General features: G+C 39.1%; 1 protein-coding gene across 13 annotated transcripts in view; it reads left to right on the top strand.

Annotated features, from left to right (window-relative positions):
* The window catches only part of EMSY (EMSY, BRCA2 interacting transcriptional repressor), a 39533-nt gene extending 20898 nt beyond the window's left edge, over positions 1-18635 (top strand). For 5 of the 13 annotated variants that reach the window (XM_040647506.2, XM_040647540.2, XM_040647557.2 and 2 more), the window contains 11 exons: positions 1328-1477; positions 2971-3144; positions 5215-5351; positions 6810-6983; positions 7903-8101; positions 8773-8937; positions 9179-9337; positions 11074-11133; positions 12181-12335; positions 13559-14122; positions 17001-18635. In XM_040647506.2, the coding sequence (XP_040503440.1) occupies positions 1328-1477; positions 2971-3144; positions 5215-5351; positions 6810-6983; positions 7903-8101; positions 8773-8937; positions 9179-9337; positions 11074-11133; positions 12181-12335; positions 13559-14122; positions 17001-17195 (2132 nt within the window). In that variant the 3' untranslated portion in view covers positions 17196-18635. Of the gene's footprint in view, positions 1-1327; positions 1478-2970; positions 3145-5214; positions 5352-6809; positions 6984-7902; positions 8102-8772; positions 8938-9178; positions 9338-11073; positions 11134-12180; positions 12336-13558; positions 14123-14983; positions 15488-17000 lie in introns of all 13 variants that reach the window. The other 8 variants (XM_040647559.2, XM_040647511.2, XM_040647527.2 and 5 more) reach the window with 8 other exon arrangements.
* The last annotated feature ends 547 nt before the right edge of the window (positions 18636-19182 follow it).

The raw sequence follows: 19182 nt of genomic DNA, 5'->3' as shown, positions 1-19182 counted from the left end.
AACACTGCCTAGGAAAAAAATGCCCTGTAATGAAGACGAATAGGACATCTCCATTCTCCAGTTACTAAACAACGCTTCATCAATAAGAGCTTCACTCTGTGCCTTTTACTATGGTTTTGGTCTCAGAGTGCTTTTTAGTTAAAATTTCTTTGGAAATGCCATTTGATAGCTATTCTTTCTGGCAGATGTGAGCTGATTTTTATGAGGGCTTGGCTTTTTTATCCAGTGTTGTGTCTGGATGATGCAAAGGCTTCAGTTTTTCTTTCCTGTATTGGAGCTTACTTGCTTTGTACTGTGCTTATAGTCAATGTAGAAGAAGCAAACATCTCTGGAGGATGTTTCATGGCCTGCAAATTGCTCACCTGCAAACATTTGTGTACAAATACAAATGCCTACATTTGGGTGTGATTAATTCAGTCTGGGTGTTTTGTAGTATTTAACCAACACGGTGGAATCTCAGCATGGAACTTGACCACCTGAGATACAAGCAGCCTGGATGTACTTTTGAACAGACAACAGTGACCTTTTTGGTTTGCAACTGCAAAGTGAATCTCACACATCTCTCATTCCTCTACAATAACTGAGTGAAAGTGAGCAAAATCATTGCTGTAATGAGGTGTCCCCGTCCTTGCTACTTCTACTCAGAGTTTATTCCAGCCCAGTTCCTCTCAACGTCAAGATAACCAATAACTCGAGGAGAGACAACAGTTTACTTAAAGCAACCTTCAATAGCCAGTATCACATTTAGTTCCTTACACACACCCGTACTGATGGTGCAGGAAGCTTTTTTTTGTGTTCACAAAGATGGAATTCAATTGGGATGTTTAAGACATCAAAACTTAACAGACTAAATTCTGGGAGAACTACTTCCTTTTTAGATGCTTCATGGTACATGAAACAATTTGGTGTTGTTTGTAACCTGTTGGCCTGGGAAATGCATTGTAGTTTTTGAGTCATGAGCCTGAAAAGATTAAAAATCAATGAAATAAATCAGTGATGGAATGTAATCCCATGACTCAGTGGGAGTCACTAGGAATTGAAACAGGCACATGAAAGCTCAGATGATGAATGTCTTATTTGTAAAGAAATCTAAAAAAAAAAAGCACAACTAAACCCAACAAAAAAAAAATTCACCCACAAAACAATAAACAAGCAATTAAAGAAAACAGCCCAACAAAAAAGAAAAGTATTTTCATAATCAAGAACATATGGGCTCGGAATAGAAGCCTTGTGAGGCTACCTGCCCACTAGGGCTCAGTCCGAGAAAGCATTTCAGGAAGTAACTTTTCCTGTCTGTATTTTAACAGTAACCTTTCTCCTTTCCTAGGTGTTAAAATAATCACTCAACAGGTGCAGCTCAGTAAAATCCTTCCCAAACCAGTTACAGCGGCATTGCCCAGCAGTAGCAATTCACCTATTATGGTGGTTAGCAGTAATGGGACTGTCATGACAACTAAACTGGTCACTACTCCCTCTGGTAAGTTATGATTCTGAGAAGGGAAGGGAGGGTAAACCAGGCATGCAGGCAGCAAAACATGGTGTGCTAGGGGGAAAAAAGTCACTTCTCTCTTGTAAACAGCGAGCACAACATCACATTCACAGACCTGAATCGTGATGCTAGATAAGGATTTTAGCTCTTTCATTCCTCTTGTGATCTCTTTGAATTAATGCAGAAAACAATGAAAATTCCATCCTCATTGAGTTGATTTCAAAATATATATGTGTATATATATTTTGCAGTTTACACGGATACTTTGCACTTCTGTAGCACCTTACATTGAGCAATTTACGTTAGTTCTTTTTTTTAGGTGTCTCGAGTAGGTAGGTCATCATCATTTCTATTTTACATGCATGAAATTAAAAAGACAGATAACTTGCTCATAGTCTTGCCAACAAACTGAATTTTAAAACCCCATTTATTTTTTTTTCTGGAGATCTAATTGTATTTGTGTTTACTTATTCACTGAAGGTCAGAAATAATGCAGATGGTGTAGGTTATAATCTCGTATGAGGAAAGTGTGCAAAGCAGCTCTACCCCAGTTTTCTGAATTTTTAGAATGAGTTGGGATTATTAGCCTATGCTGATGGTTAATGATATCTTAAAAAGAAACAAAAACCTTTAACTCCTGCTTCACACAAACATTTCCAAGCATATAAAGAAGAATTAACAGTTTTGCAGTTCTTGTAATTTGTATAACCTTGTTCTGCTCTCTTAGATTTTAACTTATGGTTTTCTTGGTAAAGCAAGTTGGTTTTCTCTGTGATGTTTAGCAATTAATGTCTGTAGCAAATTATTGGCAGCAGTACAAGCAGAACGGGATTGTGTTCTTAGTGTAGCTATTGACTCCTGTTATTATTTTGAGCATGTCCTTCTGTGTACTCACATCTCATTTTATTCTGAGTAGGTAGAAGAAAATAGGATTTAGCTAAATGCTATTGTGTTGTCATTGTCAATTACACTTGGGTCTAAATATATCTCTGAGGGAAGTAATTGGTGGTGTTCTTAAATGATTTTGTCTGATGGGCAAAGTGGGAATCTAGGCCTTTTTCAAGAGGAATAGGAATCAGTTCTCATACTTTCCTTAGAGAACTGATTGTTGGGCATCTAGCAGAGCAAGTGGCAAACATCCAGGTAGAATCTCTGTACCTATTGAAAAGTAAAATCGTGGGGACAAGGACATGAATTAAAATGTGTCAGTCATAGAGCACATAGTACAATATTTCACAAAACTCTTTATGTTAATTTAAAGATAGCATATACTTGAATACTTTGTGTGTTTAGAAACTACCTTTAAGTTCACGAGGAGTTGTAATGAATTGCAGTATAGGGCCTCTCTGAATACAATCTAGTGCTTGTGTTCTACCTTAACTTTTTTTTCCTCCCACCTAGCGACTAATAGAGAATTGTGTTTTAACAGCAAACTTCTGTTTTTTGTTTGTTTGTTTGTTTGTTGTTGTTCTTTAACACAGGAACTCAAGCAACATACACACGGCCAACAGTTAGCCCCTCCATAGGGGCTCGGATGGCTGGAACTCCAGGGGCTGCAACTTACGTGAAAACCACGAGTGGTAGCATCATTACAGTAGTACCAAAATCACTGGCTACACTGGGAGGCAAGATTATCAGCAGTAATATTGTTTCTGGTAGGCATATGAGTTTTTTTTTTTTAATATATTAGGACTGAATTCACAAGCAAGTCTATACTTGTTCAGATTGTTCAGGGCTTTTCTGTGGGTTGCACGCTTAAAGAATGTATACTGCTTTTATTGGAGGGATTAACTCAGAAGAAAAACAGCTGAAAGCAAAGGTATAAATAGCAGGTAGAAAGTATGGATTCTTTTGTCCCTAGATAACTCAAGAGCTCATGCTGCTGGTTCTTAGCAGAGACTCAAAGCATCACCAGCCAGATTCTCACGCTAAAAGGCACAGCAGAGTCTGGGGTAAAGCCACCCTGGAGTGTAGTCCGGTAGACATACCTCAGTTTTTCAAACCCTGGATTTCTACAAAATCTTATTTGGGGCTAATAGGGTAACTTCTTCATCCTGTTGCAGTTACGAATTGTTCTTGAGGAGATTTCTAGTTAGACTAATGAGTTTATAAACAAAAACGAGTATTATTGTTCTCGAAAGCAGCAGACTATGCAGGGAAGCCCTTACTTTGTCTTGATAAGGATTATACCAATTGTCCTGATATGACACAAGTTTAAAAATGATATCTGCCTTGTTATATTTATTTTATATTTTATTTTTATTTCATATTCTTTTCCTTTTCTGCTAATGGAGCAGCCAGTTAGAGGCTTCCTCAGCTAAGAAAATAATGGTTGTGTCTCAGCAAGCCTTCCCTTTCTCAGAATTAGTACAGTTACTGATCTGGATTGTATAGTGAGGCATCTGCAGACATGACTAGTGGGTAGAAGGTAATGAGAAGAATTCCTGGTAATGCTGCTGTGATGACTGAGCAGTACTTTCTGCAGAGGGAAAATGGTAGGAGTGGTAGGAAAAAAAAAAAGGCTGCTTGAGTAGATCTTGAAAATGACAGTCTGATAACATGACAGTATATGACAATATGACAATATGTCATATAACAATGACATAAGTATCAGTGTGCGTACCACTGTAGAGGATGGTCCAGCATTGCCTGCTACTGCTGCTGGATAACGTGATGCAGGGAATGGATCTTACTATGTACTGGGAGAGGGAGAGAAATAGCCAAAACATCTCTTTGAAATAAATAAAAATAAAAATAAAAATGGTTAGAAACTCAACTTTCAAGAACTGATTTTAATACAATAGCATATTTTTCTTTATTTTCTTTTCTTTTTCCTTCAATCCACTATTAGTCACTTACATTGCAGGAGCTCAATTATAGAAAGAGATGGCTTTTTTCTTTGCTAGAGAGCTATTATTGACACATACAGGTTCTTCTGCCAAAGTTATCTGTTGAGTTCTGAAGTCATCTAAGTCAACTCTTATCTCTGCAGGTCGGACCTTGACTTGAGTATTAGTGTTACCCTTATCTCCCCTAACTCTGGGGGGACCTCAGTGTGGCCTTCCAGTACTTGAAGGGAGCATATAAACAGGAAGGGGAGCAGCTTTTTACAGGGGTAGAAAGTGATAGGACAAGGGGGAATGGTTTTAAACTGAGGCAGGGTAGGTTTAGGTTAGATATTAGGAGGAAGTTTTTCACCCACAGGGTGGTGACACACTGGAACAGGTTGCCCAAGGAGGTTGTGGATGCTCCATCTCTGGATGCATTCAAGGCCAGGCTGGATGTGGCTCTGGGCAGCCTGGTCTGCTGGTTGGCGACGCTGCACATAGCAGGGGGGTTGAAACTAGGTGATCATTATGGTCCTTTTCAACCCAGGCCATTCTATCATTCTGTGATATGAACTCTACCTTTTGCGAAGTTACATGTATTATCCTGAGCAACTTGCATTAGTCTGCTCTGTAATTCATGAGAAGAAGCTGTCTGTTCTAATATGGGATGAACTGCTCTTGTCCAGCACATGCCTGTTTTTGCCTGTAGACAAGATTCCTAGAGCAAGCAGTTAATCTTTATATATTGAGTTGGGTGGTGTAAATTCCCGTTCCAGCTGCCTTCTTTGTTGTGTTGTAAGATTTAAATACAGTGATTTCTATGCAGCCAACTTCTTAAGTGAAAGGAAATGTATATGGGATAAACTTCACATTCCTTCTTTTCTCATTAAAATTTAGGAACCACAACCAAAATCACTACAATTCCAATGACATCCAAACCCAATGTGATTGTTGTGCAAAAGACTACTGGAAAAGGAACCACAATTCAAGGGCTTCCTGGCAAAAATGTTGTCACAACATTGTTGAATGCTGGGGTAAGTAAGACCGTCAACTCTAAAGATCTATGGCCAAATGACAGATTGTGCTAGCTGCTGTGCTTTTTCTGCTAAAGTCCCAATTAAAAGCAAATTTTGCATGAGCTTCGTAGCAGATACAGCATGCCTTAATGTCAAGGATGTTAGAAGAACAAATATGTTTTGCAGGTTATTAAAGATCTTTAAAACAAGTTGGGGTTGTTCCCAGAGTTAGTGCCCTTTTTTCCACAGTTACTTGTTTTGTAACTCTGAAGAATTAAGCAGTAGTAGTATCTTATCCTGTTAGTGCTCTAATGAGAACCTTAGACCTATTACAAGCTTGCATTTCCATCTGTGTGTCTTTTGGGCAGAAATAAGCTGTTCCTTTACAGAAAAGGTACCACGTTTGATTTCCTGTTCCTGAGTATTCTGAAGTGGTGTAGTTCTTGAATAACATGACATGTAGTAAAATCAGAATCAAGTTTCCAGATGCAGCTGGATTTTCCTTCACACATTATGAACCTGCTTTTCATTCATAGCCAGAACTGTGAGATTTAATGCTTTAACTATGTTATCTTTTAAAGTTTACTTGACTAGCTGAGCAGGAATCTTTTTGAAACCTTTCAGGAAGTATTTTTTGAAGATTTCAACTTTTCTAGCTTAAATAAGAACAAAGCCTAAAGCTATGTTTTCATGCAGATAGGAATCTCTTGATGTTACACAGTTGAAGACCCCAGAACGTGGTGGTATTTCAGAAAAAAAAAAAGTATGGTTGTTGGAATTTCCATCTACTTGATGGGAATGTACAGAAGTACTGAGAGAATTGGCAACTAACATGGTTCCTCATGTAGTTTGTTACTGTGCAGAACTAAAAAAGCATGCTCAATTTCCTTGCTGTTCTTCAGCTATTGGGAGTTTAGTTATATGTCAGCAATATTTCAAAATCAAATGTTTCCCATGGAACAGCTGTGAAAATGCATTTTTAAAACAAATGAACTTTTAGTTAAAAAAAAAACCAACAAAATCTTGGGTATGAGAATAAAACAGATTAATATTTATATCATTTATTTTTAGTTTCTCAATTCAAATTTCATAGATGTTGTGCCAAAATTAGTGTTGGTAGAAATAAGAGGCTTTAAAAAAACATTTGCAAAAGATTTGAGAAAAGTTCCAGCTTAGGTGAATTCTTTGGAGCAACTTCAAGAAATCTGTCAGTGTCATTTAATTACTCTTCATTCAACCCTTCAGAGCAGCTCAAAAGATAAAGTAATGGAAAAAAGGATTTGGGTAATTTTTCCATTCAAAGCCATAGGGTTTTTTAATTCTTGGATGTTCTTTGTATTAAATACATCTAGTTCTAACAGCAGTAGGTTGATTTTGTGGTACACACATTCACCAATAACTGTGTATTTTTTTAGAGAAGTGGGTCTCTCTGAAGAACTTCACTCAGTTAACCTGTAAACTTTGACTTCTCTACAGGGGGAGAAAACTGTTCAGGCAGTGCCAGCAGGAGCAAAACCTGCTATCATCACTGCCACGAGACCCATCACAAAAATGATTGTTACACAGCCAAAAGGAATAGGGTCCACGGTCCAGCCAGCCACCAAAATCATCCCAACTAAAATTGTTTATGGTCAGCAAGGGAAAACGCAGGTACAGTGAGGACCCATTTCTGTTTTGAAATGTACCCCTAAATTTTAACGGGAAATAAATCATTTTTCACTGTGTTGCCACAACTATTGCGAGATTAATATATGCAGAATGTGTCTATGGGGAATGAGACTTAAAGAAGTAATGAGGTGGCCTTGATTCTGGCTTCTTGAGCACAGTGTTGGCATTTGTTAGCTATTCTTGGAGGCATAGAGCAAGCTGAAAAGAATTATTAAGCCTGGTACATAGCTGAAACTTAAGATGTCTGGTCATGGCTCTGGAGGCCTCTTTTAAGTCTTAAAGCTAATGACTAGATCATTAAAAGTAAAGATGTGGAGACTGAACACAGGTCCTGTGTCAAATGTGAGAGTTTTATTGAAACTGTTCTATCATTGATGTATTTTCACATTTCCCCTGCAGCCTTATGTTGTTGGCAGGGCTGTAGACAGAGAATCTGGCTTTTGTCTGGATACTCCCAGTTTCACCTTTTTCTCTGGTTGCTTTTTGTATATGAAAGAGCTAAAAGCAGGTGTAATATTTTGTGTGTCTTGAGCATTCAAGGCTATTGTGGGCTAAGGAAGAGAGGTGTTTGTCCTTACCAATGCAGTGCATGTTCGAGCTCACTTACCTAGCTTTCTCTTGTCCACACCATTGTGTCCAGCTGCAAAGAATGACTGCTTAGTGCTTTATTGTGTTAAGTGCTCAAAATTACTGAGAAGTACATTCTTGTGCAGTGCCATTTACTGGAACTTCATGATTTAACAATCAGAGTTGCTGAATTTACAGGCAGATTTCTTTTAGCAAGTTATCAATATTGTCTAAGTCTTGTATGTAGATCTCTTGTAGTGGCACACTGTTCTCTAATTGCTCAGATCTGTTTTCATGAGTGCTCTTACTGTACACAATCTGTCTTTCTAACTAGGTTCTCATAAAACCAAAGCCAGTGACATTTCAAGCAACAGTTGTGAGTGAACAAACTAGGCAGTTGGTAACTGAAACATTACAGCAGGCATCAAGGGTAGCAGAGACAGGAAATTCGTCTCTCCCAGAAGTGAAAGAAGAACCACAAAGCTACACTGATAGCAGCTCTTCTTCTACAGAGTCCTCTCAGAGCTCCCAAGGTATGTATCAATGTTTCCTAAAGTGTGAGAGGAGTTTCTCCCAAGCATGCTAATTAGTTTCATGTAACTCTGTGCATCTCTTCAGCACAGTTCTTCATCCAGCCTGTTGTCACCGTGTGCAGTTGTCGCTTCCCTTGTAGATATCATCTTCCTCGATCTATTTAATAGTTCATCATCTTCCATGAGCTATTTAAGAGATACATCATTATCCTTTGTGAAATGTAACCGTAACTTTTGGTTTATACTGTACTTTTTTTTTTTAATTTATTGAAAATAAGACTGAAAAAATTAACAAAAGGTAGGCAGTGCAAATTCAAAATGCTGAATGCATGTTGATAGTCTGAACTGCTAAAACCTTCAAGGTTAATTCGGCATACGAAATGATACTGAACTTTGATTTATCAAAGCTTTGTTAAAGAACTAAGAAATAAGATCTTGGTAACTTGATAACATCAATTGTGTTTTACTTTGGGCCACTTGTAATTAAAACTAAACAAAAGCATTGCAGTATGAGACTTTGCATCCTTGTCAAAGTTCAGAACTAAAGAATAATGGCTAATGTAGTTTAATTTTGAGTCCAGCTGCTTTTTCAAGCAAGATGTTGGACAAGAGACTTCCAACCCACTTAATTCCATGATGACTTCACGTGCCTTGTGTTTTTTTGTCAACAGATTCTCAGCCTGTAGTTCATGTGATTGCTTCAAGAAGTCAAGATTGGTCAGAACACGAAATAGCTGTGGACACCAGCCCTACAATAATTTACCAGGATGTATCCAGTGAATCTCAATCAGCTACTTCCACAATAAAAGCTTTGCTAGAACTTCAGCAGACAACAGGTGTGGAAATGCATGTGGTTGGTTAGGATTACTTCAGAGCACTCAGCTGCTACTTGCTTAAGCAGCAGTTTGTAATAAATTTTGTAATTGAAAAGCATCTACCTTAAATCAACTTGTTTTGTTTCATTTTTACTCTATAAAAGCTCTTTTGAAAAAATTATATAATGTACGTAATGTATTAAACTATTGTTTTATACTGGAGATCTGTTTTAATGCATCCTGCTTTTCTTTTCTTTGAAAGCAGTGAAGGAGAAGTTAGAATCGAAGCCAAGGCAGCCTACCATTGACTTGAGCCAAATGGCTGTCCCAATACAGATGACCCAAGAAAAGAGACATTCTCCAGAAAGCCCTTCAATTGCTGTTGTAGAATCAGAATTAGTTGCTGAATATATCACAACTGGTAAGTGACTCAGACAGTTGATTGTAGTTTTGCAATTGAAGTCTTGGGACTTTATTTTGGACTTTTCTTACACTGGAATTTTCTTTCACTTGTATTTCTCTGTAATCCTCCAGTGAGGAAATGAGTGTTTTCTTCCACTACGGAGACCCAATGCAGAGAAGGGCAGAAAATGCATCTGCTTTTCTGGGACATACTGGAGAGTGTTTTTAGTTAAACAAATGATTCTTGCTTCAGGAATTATAATTAAAGAGACATTCTGTCCTCTGATTAGATGGTGAGGAAAGGCTGCCCTTCTTGTCTTTTGGGAAATTGTCTAGTAAGGAAGAATTAGAAAATGAAGTTACAGAAACCACACTTATTTGTTTTACTTCATTCATATTGGCAAAATGCTACTTGCTTACAGCACGAAGTATGTTTTCCAGCCAGGTGTGCATTTGGCTTCCTAATGTAGTCCCCAGTTTCTTCATTTGCTGCAATGATTTGGACTGCTAAATTTGCACTTCTTAAACAAATGGTTTAAACTGAAACTATATTTGGGAGACAACCCTTACCTTCTGTATTTTAGTTTTTTTTAACACTGGAATCCTCCTATCTGGATGTCACTTTGTCTTAGCCCATGACTCTCTTCCATTGGTCAACTCTCCAATTATACCATGTTTCTCTGGATGCTCTCTGCTACCTTAAGAATCCTACTTATGAGCCAGCTCCACACAAGAGGATCAAATTCCTTGTCTTAATTTCTTAAGTCCACATTGTTGGTCTACCTACTGTCTTCATTTGGAAAATGAAAACCTGCATGTGTTCAAAATATGCACTGAGGTAGTGAAATAAGTACGTATCTGTAACTTCAGTGTTTGTACCGTTAAATGTCCAATCTAATTTCTTTTTCATTTTCTTGTCCTATACTCCTTTCCTTACTTCCGTCCCTTCTGTAGTCTAAATCTAAGTTGTGTGAAATTGGGGGTGGAGGGGCTTATTGTTACTCTTAAATAACACTTGCTGTATGTGGCTTTGGTTTTGGATGTGACTCATGCTCCCTGGGGTCCTTTCTAAATCAAGCTCCGAAGTGCAGTAAATAATGTTCAACTGATTTCCAGTTAGCAAGTCAGTCATGCTCACTGACGTAGATGCCATGCACTGTGTTTGTATTGAAAGTTCCGTTTGTTACTGGGTCTTCCTGCAAAAGCTGATGTAAGCTAGGACCCTTTGGGTGCTGGGAGGAGAGGAGAGGAAGTCAGTATCTTGGTAGAGTCTTCACCATACGGATTACAAAAGCTGAGAGCTTCCCTGAACAATTAATGCTTAAAATAGTGTTGTTTGGTAAAGCTTGACATGATTTACAGGTATCTGCCAGGGGAAATGCAGGCTACTGTGGGCTGACTGACAGCAGTCTCTGTTACAGCACAAAACCAGTTACTTTGCTCTGACATTTTTTGTCCCTTTCCCTTCACCCAGTTTAACTGTACACTGCCAGGGAACACAGGTAATTCAGTTTCCCTTTGTTTTAATTTCTGCTTCTCAGGATTCATCATAATCCATTCAGTTGTACTTTCTGCTAGAAAATTCAGTAATAGTCTGCAAGCCGTAATTGATTGTGGAATCTCCTGCATGTGCTTTGACCAAAGGATTAGGTGCACTTTTATTTGTATGGGAGCTGGGATTCAAAGTGTACTTCCTGGTGAGGACAAGGGAGCAGTTCATGCATCTTAGTGTCACCGTTTTTTGTCTGTCTGCAGACTCAGGAAGACAACACTGTGTTGGTTCACATTCGGAAGAATATCTACACAACCACATAGGTTAGAAACTTTACTTTTAAATGAAGCTTTGAATTGTGCAGGAACTGTTGGGGATATCCATAATGGATCTAGCGCAGCATGCAAGCTGGTATTGATATCATCCAACTCCTTTCCTGGAATGGGAAAGTAAAATTGTCATATTAATTCAAAATTTGACCTTCTTTCTAACAGTCAGCAAGGTCACTGGTGTCTTTTAACTTTCAGTTATACTGTAACTGAATATAAACTTTGCTTTTTTTCCTCCAGTTATTCAGTATTGCATGACCAAAAAGTTAATGAAAGCAAGTATTTACATGTTGGTACGGATAGCTAGGGAATTTGGATTTATGTCTCATCAGTGACTGCAGTATGGAATGATTGATGTTTTATTTTTTTAATTGCCAAGGGAATCATTTCTCTGTCAATCCACTATTTAATTATGGAGCCATAACCATTGCTCCATAACTTATGGTTGTGTCTGTTCTAAGAACCCATGACAAGGTCTCTACTTTTTGCCTGTGATTTCTGATCAGCCTTGCTTGTTTTCTTAATACCTGAGCATTTTCTAATTGCTAATCTTGCAAATTTAGCTTGTACTTGAGAGAGTATTTCTTGTGATTTAACAGTGATAGAAATTCAGTGTGCAGGGGTTGTCATTCTTAATTGCAGTCAGTTGTGCAGGTGCTTTTGGCGCCTGTAAAGGTGACAGAATAATTTGTGCTCCATGGTGTTGTGTTGTGTGGGTTATATAAAAAGAACCCAGCTGAAAACAGAGTACAAATTCCGTTTGCAAAGTTGGTGTGCTGAGAAAAGGAGACCAGAGGAGATTTGGACCAACTGTGATGACTTAGGAATTGGAGACAAAAGCAAAGCCCCTGAGATGCGATTTTTAAGAGGTTTCTCAGAATAGATCTGGACTTAAAAGTTGAAGCTGTCATACAATCGAATATATTTTGTACTCAGCTCTTTATCCTTCAGCTGAAAGCATGAGTGAAATAAATGCAAAGCAAATAGTTGAAGTTACTGCAGTTAGTTCTGGAGAAGTGCCACTGACCTCTTTACTTTCAGTTAGTCATCGGTCCCAACCCCACCAGCAGTCATCCCAGCCCCAGAGGACTCTGCTGCAGCACGTGGCTCAGTCACAGACAGCAACGCAGACTTCTGTTGTGGTGAAATCTATCCCCGCATCCTCCACAGGCGCAATTACCCATATCATGCAGCAGGTTGTACCCTTTCTTTTGCAAACAGTCTGTAAAACAGCAGTAGGTTATGTGAATGATGCAGGAGCAGGGTTTGTTCTGAATGAGTGTGTTGCTGTCATTGGAAAGGGCAAATGAGTAACTGAGTTCAACGTTGCCTGTTTTGATGGGGGAGGATGGTGGGCTAAAAAGGAAGACTCGAGTGTTAAAAGAGGTATTCACAGTCACTATGGAGAAGTCTTTCCTAGATTAGTTCTTGCTGTCTATGTCATCTTCTTGAGAGCAACAAGGTGCTTTTTTCTGTACTGCTGTGTTGTAGGGATCAGCATTCCAGATTATGTTGGCATTAGTGTAGAAGAATCAGCAACCTCAGCTGTCGAACAGGGCAGTGCTGTGTTGGGATTATAAATCCACTGCAAAGAGCATATTTTTACTGGTGTTTGAGTAGGCTGCTTCATCCTGCTGAAGTCACTTAACAGTATGTTTATACCACGATACACAAAGTATAGTAACATAGGCTTCTTGCTCCCTCAAAAAAATCCAATCAACTTCCATGAAATGCAGAAGAAAAATTGTAGTAAAATTTTGAGGAAGGAAGGAGAAGAGGATCTGTGGTGAAATGGGATGGATAGTAGGTATGGAGAATTATAGAATCATGGAAATGTTTGAGTTGGAAGGGACCTTTAAAGGCCATCTGGTCCAATTCCCCTGCACTGAACAGTGACACCCACAGCTCCATTAGTGCTCAGAGCCTCATCCAGCCTGACCTTGAACATCTCCAAGGGATGGGGGTACCACCACCTCTCGGCATCTCTGGGAGCTGCAGCAGAAACCAAGGAGAGGATGACTAGGCTTTCAAGAAGCACAATAAGAAGTTGTATAGGTGGACTCTGGTTTTAAGAAGCTAGTGATTGAACCACCTCTTCATCCCTACTCTCTCATATCTATCTGCCATGCTGGTTTAATGTGTTTGAACCCTAGTGTGATGCGAGTCAGGGCTGTGTATTCTCCACTGAAGAGCAGCTAATGCAGTTAATGTTCTCACATGGGGGCTTGACACATTTCAATATGGAAACAGTAATATTAATTACATAGGTATCATGACCTTTTGTGTAAGGGTATACAGGAGATGGGAGTCAGTAAAATCAGTTGAAGAAAGATGGAAGCATCAACAATTATGTTTAGATTATGTGCTCTTATAAATTAGATTTCTCCTTACTAACTTGCTCCAACTTCTTTTTCCTAAGGCCTTAAGCAGTCACACTGCGTTCACCAAACAGAGTGAACAGCTTGGAACTGAGGAGGGAGAAGTGGAAGAGATGGACACCTTAGATCCTCAGACTGGCCTGTTCTACAGATCTGCCCTGACACAATCGCAGGCACAAAAACAGCAAAAACTGAGTCAGCCGCAGCTGGAACAGACTCAACTGCAAGTGAAAACTCTGCAATGTTTCCAGACTAAGCAGAAGCAGACAATCCATCTGCAGGCCGACCAAATCCAGCACAAACTCCCACAAATGCCCCAGCTTTCTATAAGGCATCAAAAGCTAACCCCCCTGCAGCAAGAGCAAGCACAGACCAAACCAGATGCACAGCACCCCCCACACCACATGATGGCCAAAGAAAGGCAGCTCCCTACCTTAGTGGCGCAGCCACAGCAAACTGTAGTACAGGTGCTTGCAGTAAAAACCACGCAGCAGCTGCCCAAACTGCAACAGGCACCAACGGCACAAAAAATCTACATGCAACCCCAACCCCCCCAGAGTCAAATGCAGCTACCTGCCTCTTCAGAGAAACAGCCAGCAAGCCAGGTAACGGAATATTGATAGCATGCAAAATACACGTCGCTGTTCAAGGAAAAAATCTAAACACCAACCCTGTCGCTGTAGCAGTGTTTTGTCCTGGCAAGAGAGAACTCCTCATTCCGCTGGTATTAATTACCCCATCAGAAGGTTGACACTAGGAAAGAGAAGCACATGTGTTATAGGGGAAAAATCTGTAGAGCTCACAAATGTGTTTTGTTGGACAGTTTTTATGAATTTCTACCACCACCGTGCATGGAATTTGTCCCTAATTATTTTCTTTCTTTTTTTTTTTAAAGATATGACACATGATTAATTTACGTTCCCGTAGCACTTTTTATTTCTGTGGAAATAAAGATGAACACACACTGCAGTCTCCTAAGGCTCTCCATTGTACATCTTCCTTTGTAGTTTACATCTTCCTGAAGTTCAGTGGCTTTCATGTACAGGAGTAAATCCATTTTCCTTGGGAGGGGAAAATGAAACGACTAAGGAACATGGAAAAAAAGATATTTTAACTCCAGAAAAGTACAAATTCTTTGTCCCTTTCAGGAGTACGTGTGAAAACGAGAGTTAACAAACACCACTTGGGGATGTAAATCCCAAAGGAAAACGAGGCTGCTGTGGTATTATACTGCTACAATCCTTATCTAGCAGCCCAAAGAGCTGCGTTTCCCCAGGCTTCAAATACCTGTTGCCATCTCGTTGCTAATTCCTTTGTTAAAACACTGAGTTTCAACTGTCTAAATAGCAAGTATGTTGTTTGTGCCGATACTGTCCTTGGAAATATTGATTAGATTTTCAATAATAAAAAGATAATAATCTAGCTGTAATGTGAACAACAAAAATTTGATTTTCAGGTGCAGCAAGCATCCAATTATAACTCAAGGATCCACTGTTACAAAGATAACTTTTGAGAGGCATCAACCTCCTGTTTCAAAGGTAGCAGGTGGCAGTTATGTGCCCAAACTGGCACTGCCAGTTATGATTTCCCATGCAGGCATCCATGAAGAGAGAGCAGTAGCAGGCATTTTGAGAATGTCTATGGTGGTGGAAGCTCAGATTGATACAAATGTAGAAACTGTGGTAGTGGATCCACAAATCAAGGCCATGTCCACTACTAAACCTGCTAGCGAAGCAGAGTCGTCACCTTGTACCCAGGTGCCGAGGGTGGCTGCAGTAGGGATGACGGCAACTTCCATCCCCCAGCAACAGACATGTAAAGAATCCAGTTCAAGTCCTCCTGCTGTTGGTCCTACTATAACAGAGAGGAAACTCGATGCACAAGGAATGCCTACAACAAACCAGTTTGTACACATTCAGAATGTATCACAAAAGAAAGCTGAAGAGAGTTCATCAGAAATTGCTATCCAGGTAAGAGAAGACCAGAGCAAATAAGGCAAAGATTGAGCAGAGCAAACTTGCTTTGTCTATTGTGATGATAGCAGCTGAACAATGTTCAAGTATTTTTTTTTTTCTTCAGTTTTTGCTTTTTCTACTCTTAGGCTTGCAACGGATTACTGCTTCAGAGTGTGTAGCTCTTGTTAAAATGAGCTCAAGTTTCTTCAGCACTGCCATTCATGGTGTTCTCAGTGTCTTCCTTTGTTTTTCTGTTAAGAAAACAAATCGAGTTCATCTGTCACAAAGTACTTCACTTTGAAATGATTAAAACACGACCATCACTGTTTACAATGGGACTATGATCTAGATTTTTTTTTTTTTAATGCCATTTAAAGAGTATAAAATTAATTTGGGCAGAAAATGAAGTAGAGGGATTCTGCTCACTGGATGGGAGAGTTCAGCAAATGAGGTCTGGATTCACAAGGAAGTTTGTTAACTGTGTATAAACAGTCTTTTCACTTTTAAGATAAAATGACTTTAAATGCTTGGAATCATTGCCTATCTGATGATTGATATTTGCATTGATTTTGCTGTCTTAAATATGATGTTTTGTGATGTAATGCATGGTCAGAAAGTCAACTTGTGAAGTATTTTAGTCATCTGAGGTCTCATAGTGTTTTATATAAATTGTTGCAGACAAGGTAGCAGTGTATGCATTTACAGAAATGATAGTGTGGATTGAAATGTTTTAATTGTGAGTCATGTTACAGTTAAATACTTTTGATGGGGAAAACTCTGTACAGAGCATTCATATTTTTCTTGTCAGTTCCTAAAATCTTTATGGTAAACTAACTTGGCTTTTGTAGAAATCATTTTCATTCCAATCCCTAGACCTCATTTCCCCAAATAGACAAACGGAAACTTCTACTTGATTTTCTATACGTTGAGAATCTGTGTTGGTTATCTTCATGGCATGCCACAAACTTTTTGGAAGTCAGATCACCACCCAGGTCTTGAATTGTATAAAGATGTAGACCGAATTTCTAGGACCAGAAAAAGCATAAGGAGAAATGAGTAGCGTAGATCTGTTTTGTTTCCTTAACCTCTGTGCTACTGCAGCTCTGAACATGGTCAGAGCTTGTATCATAGACAAGAAATAGAGCTATTACATAGATCAGAATGCTCAGCCTTGAAAAAAATAGGAGAGACTGAAGAGTATTCTCCCTTGCTTTGCATTTGGAGATTGATGAGTGGTGGCGGTCTGTGGTTTTGCTGTTTGTTGTGCTGGAATTCTGTCACAGACCTTTAGTGAAGGTCCAAGCCCACGATCAGTGCCTTAACAGAGCATTCAAATGTTGTCTTTCACAACCTCATCTTGTGAAAGGGTCCTTTGAAGCTTTGACGAATGTTTGCCACAGGCGTTAGCTAGGAAAAATTGCTCTTGGAAAACTGAATAGCCTTCTTCCATGAGTTCCTACGCTTGCTCAGATGCCTTTGCCTGCCAAAGCTGTGCGTGTTTGAACTTAAATCTTTCTCTTTCTTACAGACTATCCCTCGATATTCCATCCCTTGTCACTCCAGCTCCAACGTGGTAGTGGAACCCAGCGGGCTCCTGGAGCTCAACAACTTCACCAGTCAGCGTCTCGATGATGAGGAGACTGCAGTGGAGCAAGACGTGGACAGTAGCGCCGAGGACGGCACTGAGCCCAGCCCCTCTCAGAGTTCTGCTGAACGCTCCTAAGGAATGGGGACACTGGAGTGCACTTTAACCTATCTGGGGATTTGAGTATCCCAGATGCCCTTGTTTTGTGATGTCTTAGAGCACTTTGCCTATTAGAGTTGTTCATTGGACCCTTGAAGCATCAGTGTGTTTTAACAAGACAGTATTGCAAAAGCTGCATCTTAGAAATCGTTTCCAAAAAAAAAAAAATGAGGTGTAGTTACTGAGATACAGTAATCCTGTGACAGTGGAATGTACTCCTGTTGACAAGCAAATCTGCAGCGAATTCTACAGCCCGTGCTATTGAAGCCCTTGCCCAGATACTGAAAGAGCTTTCACTGAAAAGGGATCTTTAATTTGCTGCGTCTTTGTTAGCTGCTGAGCAAAACACCATCAAAGAAGAGAATGTGTAATAAACATTTGTATTTTTAAATAGCATGTGAGAGAAACAGTGTCTCTGACAGTGCTGGAAAAGCCCCAGGAGTTTTGGAATTGGTTAGCTTTCTTGCACTTGTGCTCACTTAGAGTTAAGATTTTTTCATAAGCCGAAAAATATAGTTTATTTTTTTAAAATTCTTGTTGTTGAATGTTTGGGAATAAGCAAAATCACTAACTGGTAGCAGTGTGGATTTGCTCGTGGATTTTTGTTTTCATGCTTTACAGGAATTAGGGTAACTGTATGAGCTGTTTCTTTGTGCCATAAGCACATGAAATGCTCATCGACTCTAGTTGATCTCTGATTATTTATTTAAAACTTAAAGTGAGTCCAAGTTGTTTAAAAAGTTCCTGTTAAACAGGCAGGTGTGTAAATTCTAGTACAAAAGGGTTGTGGGGGATGTATTTTGCTATATATCCATTTTTCAAAACTGGGGGATAAGTGGTTCCACGTCTTTAAAAGCTGAACCTCGGAGTTTAGGAGTGAGCCAAGGCTTTTAAAAAACCTGTATTTTACTCTTACGTGCTGTTTTTAAAGTGACCACTTGGGGAGTTCCGATGCTGAGATCAGAATACAGCGGTAGGTTTCAGCAATCAGCCTTATGACTTGGCTTGTTGAAGCAATACATTGGGTTTCTGTGATAGTTACAAGCCACAGAGATGGGGGTGTGGGTTCGGATGGGATATGAGAACCAGTTTTAATACATTCTGCTAATGAAGACAATACTTTTTTGTTTCGAAATGTATATAAAAAACATGTTTTTAACTGTTTTGTATAGATTTCATTATAAATAACTAAGCATTTTAAGACTTTGACATATCATTTAATTGTATATACATCTATCAGCCTAACTGCCCACTTTTTGGTGCTGGAGTACTACTGTAAGTAGATTTCATCCAAAGTCTAATACAGTTTTTTGCGTCAGTCTTTTTTTTAAGCTGTGATTTTACTGTTGATACTGTAGTTACAATTAAATTCAAACTAGAGTGACTCTCAAACGAAAAATACAAAAACTAAAACATTAATTTTCCTTGTCCTGAATATCCATGTATGTCAGAACGTGCAGTATCCCCTAGATGGTGCTGTTGCTTCTTCATCTAACCTCAGTTACGTTCTAAAGGAAGTCCTTGCGACTTTCATAAGGCTTTTTCTTCTGTGTTCTCTTCCATTGCCATTGATTCTGAATCACACATTTTATTATGGTCAAGAGATTAATTTATCAACATGCAAATGCTTAATTTTGTTTCTTTTTTTGAGTTACCTTTATGTTGGAATAGATTTCTGTTCTGCTTAATATTCAGGATGGACGAGAATGTATATGAAGTGAAACATAGCATTTGGAAAGTTAAAGGAAAAACCAGTGTGCCATTCTAGGCTGTTGAGGTTGTGGTAGTTGTCTGGGAGCTGTCACTCTTGAGGAATAATCCTGACCAACAAGAGTGTCTTGAGTTATGATCTCAGGCCTCAAATTTTCCTCTGGCTTGGGTCATGTTTCTGTTGTCTCCTGGCATCTTGTTGTGTTCTGAATGTCCCTGGCATATCAAGATCTGAAAGGCCATAAAAGGAAGAAGC

This window comes from Gallus gallus, chromosome 1, assembly GCF_016699485.2.
Source record: "Gallus gallus isolate bGalGal1 chromosome 1, bGalGal1.mat.broiler.GRCg7b, whole genome shotgun sequence".
In the NCBI taxonomy this organism is placed as follows: domain Eukaryota; kingdom Metazoa; phylum Chordata; class Aves; order Galliformes; family Phasianidae; genus Gallus; species Gallus gallus.
The sequence above is the reverse complement of the archived record's forward strand: the minus strand, read 5'-3'. Positions and strand labels throughout refer to the sequence as shown.